This window comes from Vulpes lagopus, chromosome 7 (genome assembly GCF_018345385.1).
Source record: "Vulpes lagopus strain Blue_001 chromosome 7, ASM1834538v1, whole genome shotgun sequence".
NCBI lineage: Eukaryota > Metazoa > Chordata > Mammalia > Carnivora > Canidae > Vulpes > Vulpes lagopus.
Genome location: NC_054830.1, coordinates 9,172,063 through 9,191,172, shown reverse-complemented (window position 1 = coordinate 9,191,172; position 19,110 = coordinate 9,172,063). Strand labels below are relative to the sequence as shown.

Below are 19,110 nucleotides of genomic sequence, written 5' to 3'. Positions count from 1 at the left end.
GTATGAATAGCACCTCTTAGACGCAGAACCCTTGAGCAGTGCACAATCTGTGCAACTGTTCAGAGCAGCTATACACATGCACACTCCCATGTCCATCCCTAGTACCCCTCCTCAGCTCCCACTACCACCTATGCTTAAATGCCCCCCACACGCCAATAATCTGCCTCCATGACCCCATACACCCTCCCATCCATCACCACCAACCTGGTTTCCCATCCCAACTTGGCCAGGCCCTAGTGGGTGAACTTCAGCAAGTCACTTTAACTTGCTAAACCTCGATTTCCTCGTGTGCAAAATGGGGCCCGTGATAACCTCCCTGAGAAGGTGGCCAAGAAAATGAATAAAATCACATCCAGCCCCTGATAGCCCTCAATACATGGTGGTAGAGGTAACTGACCCTATTGCTAACACTTCCCACAGACAGAGAAGCTGGGAAGGCTTCTGGCTTCACAAAGTAACCACAGCAGTCAGTCAGAAAACAGTGACTACTTTCATTTCTTTGCTGTTTTCTCTCACTATCCCCCTCCATTCCCGTGACCTGTCCCACATTTCCCCTCTGCCCGCCCCGCTCCTCACAGGGTCCTCAAGCACTCTGTGGATGCCACCTTCGAGAACCAAGGCCCCAGCCCCGGGTACCGCATGGAGATGTCCATCTTCTATGTCGTCTACTTCGTGGTCTTCCCCTTCTTCTTCGTCAACATCTTCGTGGCCTTGATCATCATCACCTTCCAGGAGCAGGGGGATAAGATGATGGAGGAATACAGCCTGGAGAAAAACGAGGTGCCGCTTCCCGGTTTTTAAAGATTGACAAAACCACCACTACATGCACACGTGTGCTCATGCGCACACACATGCACACCCAGGAAACGGCTTTTGGGGGCATCTGGGGAGGGCACAGCAGCATTGTCCAGGGAGAATTCATTCTGCAGGGCAACCCTTCATGGGGTTCCAGTAGAAAAACACACCAACCCAAGGTGTCTGTATCGGTCAGTTTGGACTGGGCTATGCCCCAGTAACAAGCAGCTCCAGAATCTCAGTGCCAGGAATCCACAAAGAGATTGATTGATTTCTTGCTCAACACCACATGACCAGGTGGCTCTGGTCCCCATCATCTTTATTCTGGTTCCTCTCTGAGACACTTCGGATCAAGAAGAGAAAATGCTTGGTTGCCTGGGTGGCTCAGTGGTTGAGCATCTGCTTTTGGCTCAGGGCATGATCTCAGGGTCATGGGACTGAATCCCACATCAGGCTCTCTGTGGGGAGCCTGCTTCTCCTTCTGCCTGTGTCTCTGCCTCTCTCTCTCTCGGTGTCTCTCATGAATAAATAAATAAAATCTTTTAAAAAAGAAGAAAAAGAAGAAGAGACAATGGCAGACCTTGGGCAGTTTTTGTGATCTGTGCCCAGAAGTGACACAGGTCACTTGTGTCCACGTCTCATTAGCCAGAGCAAGTCACACATCTATGTCTGATGTTAGTGGGGTGAGGAAGAATAATCTCCCCGAGGGCGGGGTGGTGAATATCTATGAATGAAAATCCTGTCCTCCGGAGAGTACAGACATGGCCCTTTGCCCTTCTAGAATCATCCAAACTAGGTGGAGGACCCAGAATGCATCCTCCCTCTGCTCTTTTGGTCCCTAAGACTAAATAGCCATTATTCCTCCCTCCCTCAAAAAGAAGGAGGAAAAGAAGCAAAGTATTCAGTAGGGAAGAATGGATAGACTTCAAAGCCAGACTTTGGCTTAAGTTCAGGTTTAACCCAGTTGGCAGCTGTGCTGCCTCAGGCGAGTGGCTTAACCTCTCTGAGCCTGTTTTCCTCCCCTGCAAATTAGGATTACTGATAGTACCCACTTCCCATGTTTGCTAAGGGGATTCAGAGAGGTAACAGGGACGTGCCAGTGCAAGATCTAACAGATGATGCCATAGCCATTGGCAGAAGAAAGTGGCTGTGGGGAAGAGCTTATGGGAGTGAGGAATCCTGGCTGGCGGCAGACTCAAGCAGATGTGCTGGAGAGCCTTGGCCAGTTAGATGGGGAGGGTCCAGCCGCCTCTGTCCTGCCTCTGGCCCTCACACCCCCTGCCTCTCTCCCGCAGAGAGCCTGCATCGACTTTGCCATCAGTGCCAAGCCGCTGACTCGACACATGCCCCAGAACAAGCAGAGCTTCCAGTACCGCATGTGGCAGTTCGTGGTATCTCCACCTTTCGAGTACACCATCATGGCCATGATCGCTCTCAACACCATCGTTCTCATGATGAAGGTGAGCCCCCAGCCCTGCCTCACCCCCGCTGCGCACCTGCCCCTCACACTCACACCCACCCTCCTCTGGCCAAAGGGAGATATGCCTGCAAGTCTCCCACGCATATCACACTGTGTTGCCACCGAGCCTCTGCTCTGGCTGTTCCCTCCGCCTGGCAAACGGTTCCTGACCTCCCATGACCGCCCAAGGCACCCACCTTTGCAGACACCTCATCGGTGATCCCACATGCCGTAATATCAGCATCGATTGCCTGATGGTCATACCCCGTAGCCTGTGAGCTCCAAGGGCCCTGGCAAGTCCTGGTCACCCCTGAGTTCCTGGGGTTCAGTGAATCCTTGGCTCACAGGGAACAGGAGGCCTTCCATAAACGTTCAGTGGATGAATTGAGGAAGGGAGGGCAGGTGGGGACCTTGCAACCTTTGGGGCCACAGAGCCTCTTCAGGGTGAAAAGTCAGAACCTTTCACCCTGTGGTCTGGAGACCAAAGGTCGAGATTTAAGCCCAGCTCTGCTATTTATCTCAGCATTTAACTTTGCACAGGGGACCAGCAACAATCAGGCCCCAGTTTCCCTGTCAATGAAACAGGAGTGATCATAATAGCACGTTCCTCCCATCCCTGGGTGAGGTTGAGGATTGAGTGAGGATGTTCAGGCAAAGACATTAGCACATTTCTCAACACTTCAAAAACACTCGTTATTTAAGCTGCTAATTTTTGAATTGGCGAAAAAGCAGTGCCTATTTTTGCTTGAAATGCTTCTCCATAAGCAAGTTCTTTTATCTTTTCATTGTTATAATCATGAACAGTTTCAAACAGAAAGGAATAGTATAGCACAGCGCTTCCCAAACCCCAGTGTGTTCACGGATCATCTGGGGATCTTGTTAATAAGCGGATTCTGGTTCTGGCAGATCCGGGGTGGGGCTGGGATCCTGAAATTCCAAGCACCATCCCCGGGATGCTGGGGCTGCAGGCTCCTGAACCCCACCCTCATGAACACCCAGTCTCGAGGTCATCCTCCAGCGGCACCCATTGTGAATTTATTTTATGTTTGCTTCATCTACCTTTTTCCTCTTTTTTCTTGAGGTGAAATTCACATAACATAAAATTAACCATTTCGAAGTGTGCAGTTCAGTGGCAATTTAGTACACTCGCCAAGTTGTGCACCCACCACCTCTCCCTACTTCCAAAACATTTTCATCCTCCCAAAAGGGGACCCCCTGTCCCCATGAGCAGTCACTGCCCCCCATCCCCCTCCCCCAGCGTCTTGCAACCACCAGTCTGCACTCTGTTTCTATGGATTTGCCCATTCTGGACATTGCATCTATTTTTTTTTATTCTTTTAAATGATAGACGTCACAATATTTTGTCCTTAAATCGTTCAGTATGTATTTCTAAGAAGTAAGAAAATGTCCTACATATCCTTATGTTCAACATGCTAAGTGATAATTCTCTAAGATACATATTGAGTTGTCCCCAAAATGTCTTTTACAGCATGAGTTGTTGTTTTTGGTTTTTTGGGTTTTTAGAGGTAGTGAAGGGGCAGAGGGAGATAGAATCTTAAGCAGGCTCCACACCCAGTGCGGAGCTGGACATGGAGCTCAATCTCACAACCTGAGCCAAAATCAAGAGTCGGATGATTAACCGACTGAGCCACCCAAGTGCCCCATGAGTTGTTTTTTAAGCCAAGATCCAAATGGCTACACATGGCCTCTGGTTTTTGTCTTTTAAATCTCTGTCTTCCTCACACTTCCCCCCCCCCCCATGCTGTTGACTTTTTCAGGAAACCAAACGAGTTGAATGAAAACAGTCCCACCTCTGGGTGCATTGGTATTCTCGTGGGGGTACTGTAACTACTTCCTCACCTGCCATGTCTCCTGTAACTTGGCACTTGGGGCTAAAGGTTATAAACTTGATCTAATTAAATAGTTTGGGCAAGATTTCACAAGGAGTCAGAATAGCAGTTACCTCTAGGGTAGGTTGCCGACTTGGAAGGGGTGCAAGGACACTTTTGGGGGTGCTGGAAATGTGCTAAGTCTTGGTCTGGAGAGTAGTCTCATGGTAGGGCACAGGTAAGGATTTAGAGAGAGATCTGAAAAAAACAAACAAACAAACAAAAAAAGAAAATCCTGCTGAGGAGATGATACAGGCATCCTCCTGCATCCTATCAGGAGCACAGTGAGGCAGGCAGTCCTGGGACCTGGGATGCCAAGGCAAGCTCAAGAAAGTGCTTGTTTTGAAGTGAAAAGATTAGCCCAGCCCATGAAGAGCTCACCTGGGGCCTGAGTCACCTCACAGGACATTGGGAAGCCTGGTGTCCAAGTCCTGCCTCCCCCAGGACAGGATAGCCCAAAGCCAACCTCCCCAGGCCCCACCCTGCCCATTGACCCTGCCGTCCTTCCTCCTCTCTATTCTATCCAGTTCTATGGGGCCTCGGTGGCTTATGAAAACGCTCTGAGAGTATTCAACATCGTCTTCACCTCCCTCTTCTCACTGGAATGTCTGCTGAAAGTCATGGCTTTTGGGATTCTGGTAAGTATGAGGCTAGAGCTATGGGTTAGGGGAGAAGCCCGGAGGGGCACTGGGTGCTGGGTGATGGTCCCCTACCCCACCTGGCCCCAAGACCCACAACCCCAGCGGTGACTTGAGCATCCCTTCAGTGCCCACAGACCCTACTTAAGCGTTCACACTCTTGCCAAATAACACCAGTGGGACCCAACATCTGTTGACGGTTACTATGTGCCAGGCACGCACTTGCACAGCCATGCCTCAAAGTGATCCAAGGGGTGGGAGTAGTTACCCTCCACTTTAAGAAAACTGAGGTCCAGACAGGCCAGGTCCATGGTGTTCCAGCCGTTCTAATCTAACCACAATCCTCGGTGAGATGTTCATTGTACAATGGAAGCAGCGCACAGATGTGCAAACTGACAACTGAGATGAATCTGTATGTGTCCGTGTTGTGTGCCAGGTGCTCTGAAGGTGCCTGTTCTACTGATTGCCTTGCAATCCAGGAGCCCCTAGCTTGCCTTCATCACCCACTAATGCAAGACGTCTCGCCCTGAGGCCCATTGATTCCCTGCAGGGATCTGGGATGCGATGGGTGGGGGAGTATCTGCAAAATCAGATATGGGAAAAAAAAAAGTACATCTTTATTTTTCACAAGCTGCTAACTGGACTTTAAACATTTCCTCCTGTCTTGAAGGCAAACAGCCCCCTGCAGTGTTGCTAGTACAGTCTGTATCACCGTGTCACTGATAAAAATTAGATATTTTCCTAGTGCGTGATAGAGATTGCAGGCACCTCCAAATTTAGTGTGTGTTCAGCCTTGCTTCAAATGCTGGTGACTCTCAAACCTGCAGCTAGAAAGTATTTCGTATGGTAATGAGGAAGTGCATGAATCGTCAGATCCTCATTGAAAAGAATATTTTGATCAGCATATTTCAAGATAACAGGTGCCCTTGCAATCCTGGCTATTTTATATTTTTATTTTTTTTAAGATTTTTTTATTTATTCATGAGAGACACAGAGAGAGAGACGGGGTATTTTATTTTATGCATTGGCAAAGCTTCCTCTAGGAAGGTCTTCTCAGGTGGCTAAGGAGGTTCACAGCCCCCTCCCCCAAAAAAAACAGTGAAGAGGGCCTGAACTGGTGGGGTTGTGTGTTGGGGTAACTGGTATGTCCCTACTGAGTGGTCGAGCTCAGACTTCCCTCTCGACCACCCACTTAGTTCACCTCTCGGAGAATGGCCTACAGCCCCGTGGCGTCAGCCAGGCTCTCTGGAGGGTAGGTGGAGGCTGGTTTCTCACCCCGGTGTCCCGAAGTGGCAAAGGCTGTCAGCTTTGGCACCGGAGAGCCCTCCATTCAGCTCACATCCCGACTATATCACCTCACCTCTCGCCGTCGCTAGGGCCCATCCTCTGCCTCTTCCCCAGAAGAGCCCTCACAAACTCCAGCACAGATAAGTGTGTCTGGAGGCCGAGGGTGAAGCCTGGCCTGGTGTGAGGACTCCATAAATGCCAGAAAGAGTGACAGTAAGGCTCCTCAAGGCTTTCTCCTCCAAGGCGGCACCTCACAACCCTGTCACCCATCAGGAGCATTTGGGGAGATTTCTTAAAATTGAATGATGCCCCAGAGCCAACCCCAGAAGTTCAGATTCACTTGGTCAGGTGGGGGCCCCTGAATCTGTATTTTTTAAAAAGATTTTGTTTATGTATTCATGAGAACACAGAGAGGCAGAGACATAGGCAGAGGGAGAAGCAGGCACCCTGTAGGGACCCTGATGCAGGACTCAATCTCCGGACCCCAGGATCACGATCTGAGCCAAAGACAAATGCTCAACCACTGAGCCACCAAGGCACCCCTGTATTTTTTTAAGATTTTATTTATCCATTTGACAAAATGAGAGCACAAGCAGGGGGGAGTGGCAGAGGCAGAGAGAGAAGCAGCTTCCCTGCTGAGCAGGGAGCCCAGTGTGGGGCTCTATCCCAGGACCCCGGGATCATGACCAAAGCCCAAGGCAGACGCTTCACCCACTGAGCCACCTAGGCGCCCCCTTGAATCTATATTTTTAACTAATACCCCAGGGTATCCAAAGTACAGCCTGGGCTCCTAGGTCCTGTGCTGAACATCAAGCAGGCTGGGGGAGGCACCCTGCATCCAGGGCAATGGCGTCAACCCAGCATTTCGGTCCTGGGGATGCCACCAGGATGGATCACAGAACACGTAGGGGGTGTAGGTATCAGGCTGTGGTGTATCCATATTAGGGTACAAATCCTGCCTCAGCCCTTTCTGACTGTCTGGCTTCAAGCAAGGCACTTGGCCTTTTTCTCCTGTTTCCACATCTACAAAATAGGAGTACCATACACCCAGCCTCCCAGGGCTGCGGGGAGCGTGGGTAGGCTCAGGCACGGGACCTGCCCCACACAGCTATGCTGTGCAATATTTGAATCCCCTATCTTCTGGTAATAAAGGGGCTCTACTCGAGGGCTGGGGCTCTATCTCCCCCGCCACTGACCATCCCACAGGGGCCTGCGTGGGGCCTCCCCCTCCAGTTTATATGAAGCCCTAGTTGACCATGTGCAACTTAGGTGACCGGGGGAGCCTTCTAGTCCAGGGGCTTGAGGCCTATGGCCATATGCCTAGAAAGTTGCCTTCATTGGGACTCCACAGAACATAGGATTGAGTGTGAGCATTTATCCAAAAACCCAGGAAGCTCAGTTTGAGGGAGGGGGAGTGAGACAGGAGCCAGAAGGCAGCCAGTACAAGGTGAATTATGAAGCCAGTTCCCACTGTGGGCAAAAGGGCCCAGTTCCATTAAGGATCAACAGGAGGCATTAGAGGGCACATACTTCAGAGTCCTTCCACTTGAGGAGAGGAGGGAGCCGGGGGATTTATCCTCCAGTGCCCCTCAGTCAAAGCCCAGGGCTGCTCCTAGGGGAGCTGTTCATTCCCCAGCAAATTTGCAACCAGGGGAAGCCCTTGGGCAGAGTAACTGAAGGTGTGCAATCAAAATATGAGGGGATGCAGGCAAGGCCCCAGAAGCATCTGCTAAAATACCAGAAGGGCCAGTGGAACATGACTTCCTTTCAGATGAGTATAAAATAGCATCCATTCATTGAGCACCTACCGTCTAACCAAACTCCACGTCTAGATTCACTCTCATGATCTGACTGCTGTGATACCTTTCTTCCAGAAGAGGGCTCTAAGGCCCAACCAGTCCAACTCCAAGGACGTTTAACTCCCACATGCTGAAAACATTTGATTCTGGAAAAGCACAGCCCCAAAGCCTGGGTTCTCCTCTGTGAGGCAGAGGGGCTGCCACAGGGTCAGAGGCTCAGGGGAGACACTGACCACTCAGCAGGGGACCCAAGCCCCAACCTGGCCTCCGCTTTGTAAAGATGCTGGGAAAGCCTGAGTTTGGCGCAGGTTGCACTGAGCCACTGTTTGAACTGAGGGCTCTCTGTTCGAACCAGACCCTTGGATTCAGGCAGAGGTGCCGCTCAGTGTGAGCTCAAACCGTGTGGAATATTTCAGTGTTTTAACCACAGCGTGTTGTACCTGTGTGGCACGATGGAGCCAGCACCCGGCCCAGGGCTGTGCCAGTCAGGATAGGTCAAGTTAAGGTACAGTAACAAATAAAAAAACAAACAAACAAAAAGTTATAGTAACAAACACCCCCCATATCTCAATCACTCCAGCCAACAAAGGTTTGGGTGACATTCAGCAGGGGGGCCCTTAGCCTCATAGTTAAGGGACCCAGGCTCACAGAGCATCTGCCACCTGGAACATTAATGGTCACCAAGCCCAGGGTTAAAAGAGTTCTGGAGAGTCCCGCGCTGGCCAGAAAGTGGCTCACACTGCCTCTGCTCAAAAACCTTTGGCTGTAACTAGACACACGGCCCCATCTAAGCACAAGGCCCCTGTTACTATCCCCCTTCTTCAGATTAGGAAGTGGAAGGACAGAGAGGTTAAGTCACTGGCCCACAGCCACACAGCAGCAAAACTGGGAGGTGAACCCACAGTCCTCTATCTTAGCGAGCGCGCTATAATGAGCAGGGTCTTGAACACAAACTCTGGGCTCAGAACCCTGGGTTCAAATCCTGACTCTTCATGTCCATGCTGCTCACCACAGATGGACGAGTAGCCTCTCTGAGCTTCAGCCACCTCATATAAAATGGCTGATAATCCTTTTCTCCGAGGGTCTACATGAGGATCCCAGTGACATCATTTATAAAGCATCTGGGGTATCAGGGAGCCCTAACATATGTCAGAGAGAGAGGCAAGCGCAAAGGGTTGCCCTCTCTCTCCAGCAGAGCTGAATCAGGTTGCAGAGGCCCCCTCTGGAGCCAGGAAAGCCATGGGGTCCCAGGGAGGGGGACCTCAGAGCAGATGATACAGCAGCATGTTGCTGTTTGAGTGACCATAAGTGCTGTGGGCACTCGGGTTGATCGGCAGCTGTGCCCCTAAAGTACCCCGGGGCCGGCTGTGGCAGCCGGGCATGGAGCCCTGCGTTGGCATCTCTGTCTTGTGGGTCCCCATTCTAGAATTATTTCCGCGATGCCTGGAACATCTTCGACTTTGTGACTGTTCTGGGCAGCATCACTGACATCCTCGTGACTGAGTTTGGGGTAAGTTTCCCGCCAGTTTCTCTCTGGGTAACTCCTGGCTGGGTGGAGAATGCGGGGGAATCTTCCAGAAGCAGCGGCCCCAAAAGCCACAGCTGACTTGGGCCAGCACTTGACCGTGACCAAAGAGGGAGAAGCAGGGACCCCCAGGGCAAGGGCAGCTGTCAGAAGGGCAACTCAGGGAGACGGGGGAGCCCAAAGCCATGGCTATGGGGCCAGCGCGGCAGCGTGAACTTCCCTGCATCTTGGCTGGTGACTTAGGAATAAATAATATGGTTGAGTACCCTGAGACAATTAAAGGAGCCCAAGGCTGAGCCCTGTCCCCAAACACCACACCGTGTTGGGGACCCAGAAAGAACCGACTTCCAGTCAATTCTGCTTGAACTAACCACCTTCTGGTTCATGAGGGGAGGTTCAGGAGGGAGCCATGGCCCTTGTGCCAACAGGGGACACCACTGCCAGGGCCTTAGGAAGGTCCCCAGGATGTCCACCCTCTTTTCTTCCCAGGCTTGGGAAGTTTGTGATTTGGGGGTCTCTGGACCCCTCTGCAGTGGCCCCATAGGCCACATCACCCTTCCCCCTCATCTGAAAGACTCAGGCCCCAGAGCTCCTATCTCAGACCCCCTCCATGGCCATTTGCAAGTGATCCCAGTCTTGGGAGCCCCCAGGAGACTGCAGGGAGGGGAGGAGATCCTCACAGGGAAGCAAAAGGGCAAAGACTGTTGGAGCCAAGGGCCAGAGGGGTCATCACCCTCATCATAATAACAATAAAAATAATGCCTGGCAAGAATGGCATGCTCAGTTGCATGACAGGCACTGTGCCAAGCGGTTCACATGGATTAGCTCGTGGTACAGGTCAGAGGGTCAGGACACAAAGAATTCCCTTGGAGGGTTCAACAGAAGGGATTGGAAAGCAGAGACCACTCACGGAAAGGAGGGGATGGGCACAGGCCAGGATGGCAAAGTGCCTAGCACCCTGCCACTATGGGGAGTTGTCACCTGCCCAAGTGCTTGAAGCAGGGAGGAAATCTGAGCTGGAATGGGGAGGGGCCACCAGGCAGGAGCTGTGGACCTGGAGGGACAGACCCCTCCCTCCCCCTGCCCAAGAGGAAGGCCAAAGCAGGCCCAGAACACTGGGAGGAATACCCAAGCCCATCTCTCCTCCACCCTCCGTCTCCTCCCAGTCCCTCCCATTGGCCAGACCTAGCCAGAAGGGAGCCGAAGGCTGGGGAGTCAGAAGAAATGCTAGACAGAGAAAAGTGGAGAACAGACCTGGTTGGGGTGTGGCCTGAGGAAGAGGGTGCTGCCCCACTTCACAAATGAGGAAGCTAATGCTTGATGCTCAGGCAAGTGAGGGACCTGCCTAAGGTCATGCATCCAGACCTGGTGACTCCTGAGAGCTCACAGGTGACCCCTGGGGTGGCCCCATTAGAGCCAAGGGACCAAGTGACCCATTCTTCCATCCTGGAAGAGGAGCTTCATGGAAGAGGAGACCATTCTCCAAGTGTCACCTGACACCTCCCTTCCAAGTAGTATCCTGGCCACACCTCTTTGCCTTCAGCTCCACTGAACCAGAAAATCTCCCTAATCTTCATCCCGTGCCTAACACCTTCCTCCAGTGTGAACACTGGGGCTGTCCCCATTGGGGTTCCCCACCTGACCCCTGTGCCAGAGCCTCAGCCTCATCTCTGCCCTAAGTTGCTAAGAGATCCAGAACTCCAACTGGCTATCAAAACAACACCCTGCAGCTGAGCACAAGACAGTTTTGAACCCGTGGCCATCTGGGTTAAGAGATCGGAAGGGTGGCCCGCACCCCCGCCGAGCAAGTGGAGGAAGTTGGTTGAAACCTCCAATCACCCATAAGAAATCCACAGGGCTGGACCCCAGTGGCCCATTCTCCAGGCTGGCAGGATAGGGAAGGGCAGGAGGATGAGGCACAGAGCCCAAGTCAGGGACATCAGGACTGTCACAGTGGTCAAACAGCCCTCCCCGCGAGCTGGTTGACTTTGGGCAACTTGCATCACCTCCCCTCATGTAGAACGGGGGCTGCTGTAATGAGCCTCACTGGATCCCTGCGAGCTCCGCGTTCACTCTTGCATTCACCGAGCCCCTGCTGTGTGCCAGGCATTATTTTTAATATTTTGCTTTGTTCACGGAAACCGTGAACAAAGCAAAAAACAGAGAAGAATGCCTGCCCCACAGGGCTGACCTTCTAGGGAGGGAGTCTGCAACTTGTAACAAGTGTGAGCCATCCGCGTGAAGGGTTTGGCACAGAACCTGCCCTGCCAGGAAATAGATGGTCCCGAATGGCGGTTACTGTTATTGCTATTATTACCATGAAGGTACTTGGGTCCACAGTTTGTTCGCCAACCGCATCCCCCACTCCATTCCCCCGGGGCCCTGAATTAGAATCATTGGGAGGGAAAGATAGAGGGTGGGTGCGTGGAGCCTTTTAGGGTGTTATCCTCCCAACCTGCCGGGCGAGGAGCCCACTGCCTCCCCTTTCTGCCACCCAGGTAAGCCCGCTAGGTCAGGCCAGAGCTCAGCCAGGCTGAAGCAGGGAGAGCCAGACCCTTGGGAGGGCAAGTCCCCAGGGTTTTGGGAGGGGGAGAGGGCTCGGGGCCCCCTGGGCCTCAGCTGCCGCCCCCAAGTGGCCGGGTGACGTGGGTTTGCCCTGCGTTCAATGGATAATGACTGTGTTTCTTGTCTTGTCTCTTTTCATGCCTGCTCTTTAAACTGTATATTGGCACAACGCCGTCTGAAAAACTCATCCAATCAAAATGCACTATGAAATTCATTTGTTCATCCATGACGTGGTCTGTGTGTTCATACACCAATGACTATCTCCCAACCCACCACCCCCACTCCCCGCCCGGGAACCGAAACCCATTGGTTTTTTGGCACTGGTTTCAAATCAACCTAAAAAACGCTGAACACGCCTCCCCAACTGCCCCCGCCCGCCCGCTCCCCCTCCATCTTCAACATCTGCATCTAGAATCCGGTTGGTCTTACTTCTTTCTGAAGTCTAAATGCCTTACATTAACTGTGAACGCATCTTCTCGTGTCAGCACTGCACGTCCCGCCCTGGGCTTTGGACTTGGGTTGCCTGATGCACCCCCCCACCCCCCGCCCCGCAACTCCCCTATCCCGTCTGTCTGTCTGTCCCCCCAGCCCACCCCCACTCCCGCCTCGTTCCTGCGGCCCCTCCTCCCCTTCTTCCCCCCACCCTCATAGTTTTTATTGGGTTCTGAATTGGGATTTTCTGTGTGGGTTGGTTCGCGTCTTTTGCAAAGAAAAGATCAGGTTTGCCGTGTGCGGCACCTCCCGCAAGTCCAGTCAGCCGGCTCGGTCTCCCGCCCCAGCCCTCAGCCGCATCCCTACACTCAGAGCCCTTGGCCACCTGCTCATCGCTCCTGTCCCCTGTTTGGCTTCATGGAGCCTGTGCACCAGGACAGCTCACTCCATTCCAGGCCCGTGGGTTTGGCTGGCTAGAGACATCAGTCTCCCAAGTCCCAGGAGGAGGTCTGAGGGCTGGGCAGCAGGCAGGCAGAGACTCGGAGGGAAACCCGGACCAGCCAGATGAGGCCCTCCGCTGGAGGCCTGGTCTTCACATGCTCACCTGCCCCACATGCACGCAGTCACTGCATGCAGGGCCCCCTTCCCACATCCACACTCTCTCCCCATGCCTCTCTTGTTCTCATGCTCTTCCTCTCTCTTCTCCTCACCACACACACACACACACACACACACACACACACACATGCACACCTGTCCCTCTCTCTTATTACATCCATCCACCCTGCACACCGACGCTCCTACCCCAGCACACACCATCTCCATGGCTCTCACCTCATATACTCGGCTCCTTGCACACTTCGCACTCTCATAAATCCAATCCTCCTCTGCCTTGTCCCCACCACCCCTGCACCCCTTTGAAGGACCCCCTGAATGGCAGCTTTGCACCAGGATCCCTCATCCCTCCCGCGCTCGCAGTACTGCGTGCACTCGTCCACCAAACATTTAATGATTCCAGTGTGGTGCCACACATGGAGGGGTGGGCTGAAGTAGACCGCCAACCCCTCAGCTAAAGCCAAAGTGGGGAAGCCAGGCATTAGATAACCACTCTCGAACCCACCTAAAATGGTAATGGTATTGTAAGCTAAGGTATAAGCATTGTTAACCAAAGAGGAGTGGGGGGAAGGATATTTGAGACCCAGTACAGCACATGCAAAGGCCCTGTAGCAAGAAGAATCATGCAAGGGTGGGGAAGTCTGGGTCCATAAGTGAGGGGATGTGGCTGGAGTAAGGAGAGCGAAGGGAGGCTGACCCAGAAAAAGTGCAGAGGGCAAGAGGAAATAAGCTCCTGGGCCCTTGTGGCAGCCTGAGAGGATTTGGAGCAGGAGCAGCATGGGAAGTGTGGTTAGATGTGATGGCTGAGGCTGTGAGGGAGCAGCCAGTCAGGAGGTCTGGGGAGAAGGGAGCACCAAGACCCCTGTGAGATGGGACTGGCCATCGGAGCAGGGGCTTCTCCGGAATCTGGGGATGGGTTGGGTCTGGGCTGTGGGGAAAGGATACCCGAAGGGATCTAAGTCTGGCTTAAACTGGGAGATGGAAATTAGGGAATGCCAGAAGAGGGCCGGGCAGGGGGGAAGAGCACAGGTGTAGGCACAGCAGGTTTGAGGTGCCTGTAAGAGCACCCCAGAAGTAGGCAGGCGGTTACAGGATCTGGAGTGTGGAGGCCAGGTCTGCTGAGGTGGGGTCTGCAAGTGGCAGGATTTCTCTGGGACCTTCAGGTGGCTGGTTCCCATGTCTGTGGGCTTGACAAGCCTTCCAGGGCCTGTGTCCCGCCCCATCAGCCTTGAGCCAGGAAGCACAGAGCGGGCTTAGAGGAGAGCTCGGCTGCTCCTTCTTGGGCTGTGAACAGAAAGATGGAAATTAGGAAGAGGGAAATGACCAGAAGTTCTGCGAGCACTTGAAGGACTCGATGCAGGACCAAGAACAGATGGAGGGTGAGCAGTGGATGAGAGCAGACAAGTACCTTCCCCTGCCCTGTCCCCTGGACCTCTCTCATCTCCACCCCCCACCTCCCCCGTGTGTCTCCTCCCTCAGCTCCAAGAAGGGCAGCATGCTCTCTGCACGCGTCTACCTGCGAGATCCCCTTGCTTCTCCTGCATGGTGGCAGGCTCCCCCCGCCCCTGCTCTACCCTGAGTCCCCGGAGGCTGCTCCAGGGCCCGTCTGCCTTTGCATGCTGGGCAGAGTCCACATGTTATGACCCGCCCCGTGAAGGGATGGCTTGTACTCTGGGGATGGTCGGGAGGGGCTGGGGACACCTGGGCCATTGGCCTTGTCCCCAGGTAGAGCTGGGTGGCCAGGCAGGGCTGGGAGTCAGGTCAGCTGGGCACAGGGGGTGACTCTCAGCTGAGCTGGGTGCGGGAGCTTACTCGAGGCCCTTGAGACATTCTCACAGTGGTTGGGCCCGGTATGGTCAGGGCAGGATCTCCCAGCCCCCTCCCCCATCCTAGAGGCCCTTAGGATATGTACTGATGTGTCCCAAAGAGCATCCTAGACTTTGCCAGCAAATCCAGAGGCCTCTTGTCAGCCCCAGAAATTCCTCGAACTCCCATCCCTGCCTCTCAGCTCCCAGGCCAATGTAAGCACAAGAGATACAGACCAGTAGCTAGCTGGGAAGCCCTCAGGAGCCACCAAGTAGGATGTCCACATAGAATTCATCATCCAAACTTTTGAGAGCAAAAGGCATGCTGTGACTGTCGGGGCAACCAAATCTGGTCACCCCTGCGCCATCTGGGGGTGAGGGCTAGGCCAGTGTAAATCTTGCTTCATGGCCTGTGTGTGCTTCATGGCTCCTCCAAATTCCCTAGAGCAGATTCCAGTTAAAGGCCCTCTGCCTCCAGCCGACTGGTTGACTGACCGAGCTTTCCATGTCTGCCTGAGGCAGAGCTCTCAAACTCAAATGCTTCTGGCATTGAAGTAGATGCCATAAGCCAGGAAAGCAAGTGGCATTTCTAGAACATGGGGACCTTGGCTAACTGGGGGGCACATGGCCTGCTTCAGAGGGGCAGCCACATCTCAGCCCCAACTAACTTTTGCCAACCTGGAGACAGGTCCAGAGTTGCCAGAAAGCCAGATGTGGGGGAGAAATCTGATTCTTAAACCCTGGCAACTATTTTTAATCAAAACAAGACAAAACCACTCAGGCCCAACAAGATAGCTTTGGCAGCCAGATTTGGTCCATTGGTGACTTTTAGCCGCCTGTCCCCCACCAGTGACCCCGAGACCCCAGTAGGCATGGTTCCTCACCCCCTCGTGGGGCAGCCAGCACCCATCTCCTGCTGGCCTCTTGGCTCCCCTCCCAGCTGACCACCTCCTTCCCTGGGGGGTTCTCCCGGCTGGGGCGGGAGGAGGTAGAGGCAGTGACTAGACTGGGGGTCTTCGAGCAGAGGCAGGGTCTACCTAGGGAGGTCCTGGGGGCAGGGACGGCCCCACCTCCAGCACTGGCCCCTCGGTGGGCCTGGGCTGTTTGCGAGCTCACCCACCCACGGGCGCTGCGTACTTCCTGCTTCCCGCAGGCCTGGTCCCGTGCTACTCCACCCAGCCCCAGAAGCTGAGAAGCCATCCCTGAGAGGGGGGAAAAGGGCCCCAAATGCATCTTCTCCGACTCAGCGGGCAGCGAGGACTCGCCCTGCAGCCGACCAGCCCCAGCTCCCTCCCGTCCTCCCCATTCCCGCTCGCCAAGGGGGTAAGAAAAGATGCTCTTCCGCTTCTCCGATTGGCTCGAGCCGCTGCTCCTCTTGGCCGTGGGGTGAGGTCAGGGCGGGCAGGAGCGGGTGGGCAGCTCGGCAGGGCAGGGCAGGGCAGGGTGCCCGTTGAGTCCCATGACAGATGCATTTCTGGCCCGGAGCGTAACATGCCCTGGGAACCCGCACATGTCCGCCAGGCCTGAACGTGCTGGCTACCCCCACCCCGCCCTGGTGTTTGTGCATCGTACACGTGTGATGGATTCGGCAACTTGACCCGCTTGTGTCCTATCGTCTCAGTGCATTTGGTTGTTGGGAGAAACAAAAACCATCTCGATTTTTTTCCTGATTGGATGATTCGGATATATTTTCTTTTCCTTGTTCTTTTGTTATTTCTTCCCCACCCCTACCCCACCCGGTTCCTTTCTCTTCCTTCCTTTTTCTTTCCTTTTCCCCATCGCGGGTGGGGCTGGCAGGGAGGGTTTATGCTTTTGAGTTGCCTTTTCCCCCCTTCCTCCCTCCCCCCTCTCCCAACTTTGTTCCTTTTTCGACGTTTTTCCTCCGCACCATTGCATTAATAGTGCTTTCTCTCCCTCCTTATTTGGGGTCTGGCTTGCTTTTCCTGTTGGTTGGCTTCATGTAGGGGCCTCTGTGAGTGGTGACGGCTCTGAGCCCCCGGGGGTGGGTGGACGGTCACCCTTTTCTCTCCCATCTCCCCAGAATAACTTCATCAACTTGAGCTTTCTCCGCCTCTTCCGAGCTGCCCGGCTCATCAAACTCCTCCGTCAGGGTTACACCATCCGAATTCTTCTCTGGACCTTTGTGCAGTCCTTCAAGGTGAGCCCCTGATGCCAGTCTAGGGCTGAGAAGATCTTACCCCCACCCCTGCTCTAGCCAAAAGTAGAAATCAGATGGCAATGCCTCTCTGGTGCACTTTGCTGAGAGTCTGTTATCTGCAGGGCTCTTCTCTAGACAGCCTGCCCCTGGGGTGGCTTGAGAGCTCCAGGGGGAATCCCCTTGATCCCACTATGGCCTCAAAGAGACCCACCAAGCCCTGCCACCACTCTGGCACAGCATGGGGCCACCCAAACCAGCAAGGCAGAGCACTGGAACCAGGGAGGGAAATGGTGTGGGTAAGAGGCCCCCGTGGCACTCTCCTTCATCACCTTCCTTCCCACCAGGCCCTGCCATATGTCTGTCTGCTCATTGCCATGCTTTTCTTTATCTACGCCATCATCGGGATGCAGGTGAGTGCTGGTCCCCTCATGTTCTTAGAGCCCTCCCTGGGGAGGGCCACTATCCTTAAGCTGGAGGGGGGGGGCAGGGAACCTAGTTTGGAGAGACAGCCATGACCGTTGAGCGGAGTTTCCCTAAAGCCACTGAGGGGGCATGGCTGCCCTTGGTCATCACCCTCCGGTTCCCCAGGTGTTTGGCAACATCGGTATTGACGTGGAGGATGAGGACAGTGATGAGGATGAGTTCCAAATCACTGAGCACAATAACTTTCGGACCTTCTTCCAGGCCCTCATGCTTCTCTTCAGGTGAGAGGGGGCACATGCTTTCAGGCTCCTCTTTTGGTGGGGGCGGGTCCTCTCCTGGTAGGGGCGGTCATCTTCTGGGGGTGGGGACACCTTCTGGTTGGGGGGAGTGGGGCGTGTCATCTCCCTCCTCTTCCAGTAGGGGGTGCGCTGTCTTCCTTCTGTTCCAATGACGCTTGGGATGTGTCTGGGGGAGAGGGGGGCCCAGGGACCCTTGCTGGGCAGAAGCTGAGATCCAAGCATGAAGGCATTTTCAGGCGTGACCTCACTGAATCCTCCTGACCTTCCTGTGAGGTGGGGATTCTTGGCAACCCCATCTGACAGGAGAGGAAATTGAGCCTTATAGACTGAGGCTTGATTCTTCATCCTGGCTGCACAGTAGAGTTCCTTCATTCCTCCACTGGAGGCTTATTGAGCATCTACTGTGTGCTGGTGGTACTGGGAATAAAGCAGAAAGAGCTCTTCAGTGCCCTCCAGGAGCTTTTCTTCCCGTGGGGGAGAAAGGCACTCAGTAAGCTAATGGATGGAGAGTGCTAGAAGGGGATGAAATTCAAAGTTAAAAGGGAAATAGAGAAACAGAAGAATAAATAATGTATGATTCCACTCATATGAGGTGCCCAGAACAGGCAAATTCATAGAGAAGAAAAAGTGGACTGGCAATTGCCAGGGGCTAGGTGAGTGGACGAGGGGGAGCTAGTGTTTAATGGGTACAGGTTCCCAGTTTGGGACAGATGAAGGATTCCAGAGGTGGACACTGGTGAATGCACTGAATGTCACTGAACTATACCCTTAAAAATAGGTAAAATGATGAATCTTATGTATGTTGAGGTACAAAAAAATAAAATAAAACCGAATCTGTGGGAGTGAGGCTTTGGCATCAGCATTGTTTAAGGGCCCCCCACCCCCGCCATGAACTTTAATGCACAACCAAAGGTGAGAATCACCTCTCTGAGCTCCCAGAGAGAAAAGGTGACTCACCTGAAACTTGAACAAATGCCAGTCCAACTCCAGAGCCCAGTGCCCCCAAGGGATATTAGCATCCAGGGCTGGGTGCTCAGGTCCCCAATGATGCCCCCTCTCTGTTCCTCAGGAGTGCCACTGGGGAGGCTTGGCACAACATCATGCTTTCCTGCCTCAGCGGGAAGCCATGTGATAAGAACTCTGGCATCCTGACTCCCGAGTGTGGCAATGAATTTGCTTATTTTTACTTCGTCTCCTTCATCTTCCTGTGCTCGTTTCTGGTGAGTTTGTGCACATGTCCAGTGGGGTGGGGGGCCGGGGCTCCCTGGCCTGGCTCCCACTCACGGGGCATGGGTTTCTGTAGGATATGGCTGTGGCACCGATTGGCTGCCTCCCAAGCATCTCTGAGCCAGCTGGGGATTAGGTTAACGGGGTATTCTCAGCAGCAGTACCATTGATGTTTGGGGCTGGCTCGTTGTGTG

The 19,110-nt window shown here is 53.6% G+C and overlaps 1 protein-coding gene across 4 annotated transcripts in view; it reads left to right on the top strand.

Annotated features, from left to right (window-relative positions):
* CACNA1A (calcium voltage-gated channel subunit alpha1 A) overlaps positions 1 to 19,110 on the top strand; it is a 286,336-nt gene that overhangs the window by 243,998 nt on the left and 23,228 nt on the right. For 3 of the 4 annotated variants that reach the window (XM_041762541.1, XM_041762540.1, XM_041762539.1), the window contains exons 31-38: positions 579 to 780; positions 2,091 to 2,255; positions 4,671 to 4,781; positions 9,294 to 9,377; positions 16,851 to 16,967; positions 17,312 to 17,377; positions 17,556 to 17,671; positions 18,759 to 18,909. In XM_041762541.1, coding sequence (XP_041618475.1) covers positions 579 to 780; positions 2,091 to 2,255; positions 4,671 to 4,781; positions 9,294 to 9,377; positions 16,851 to 16,967; positions 17,312 to 17,377; positions 17,556 to 17,671; positions 18,759 to 18,909 — 1,012 coding nt within the window. Of the gene's footprint in view, positions 1 to 578; positions 781 to 2,090; positions 2,256 to 4,670; positions 4,782 to 9,293; positions 9,378 to 12,369; positions 12,376 to 16,850; positions 16,968 to 17,311; positions 17,378 to 17,555; positions 17,672 to 18,758; positions 18,910 to 19,110 lie in introns of all 4 variants that reach the window. The other variant, XM_041762538.1, reaches the window with a different exon arrangement.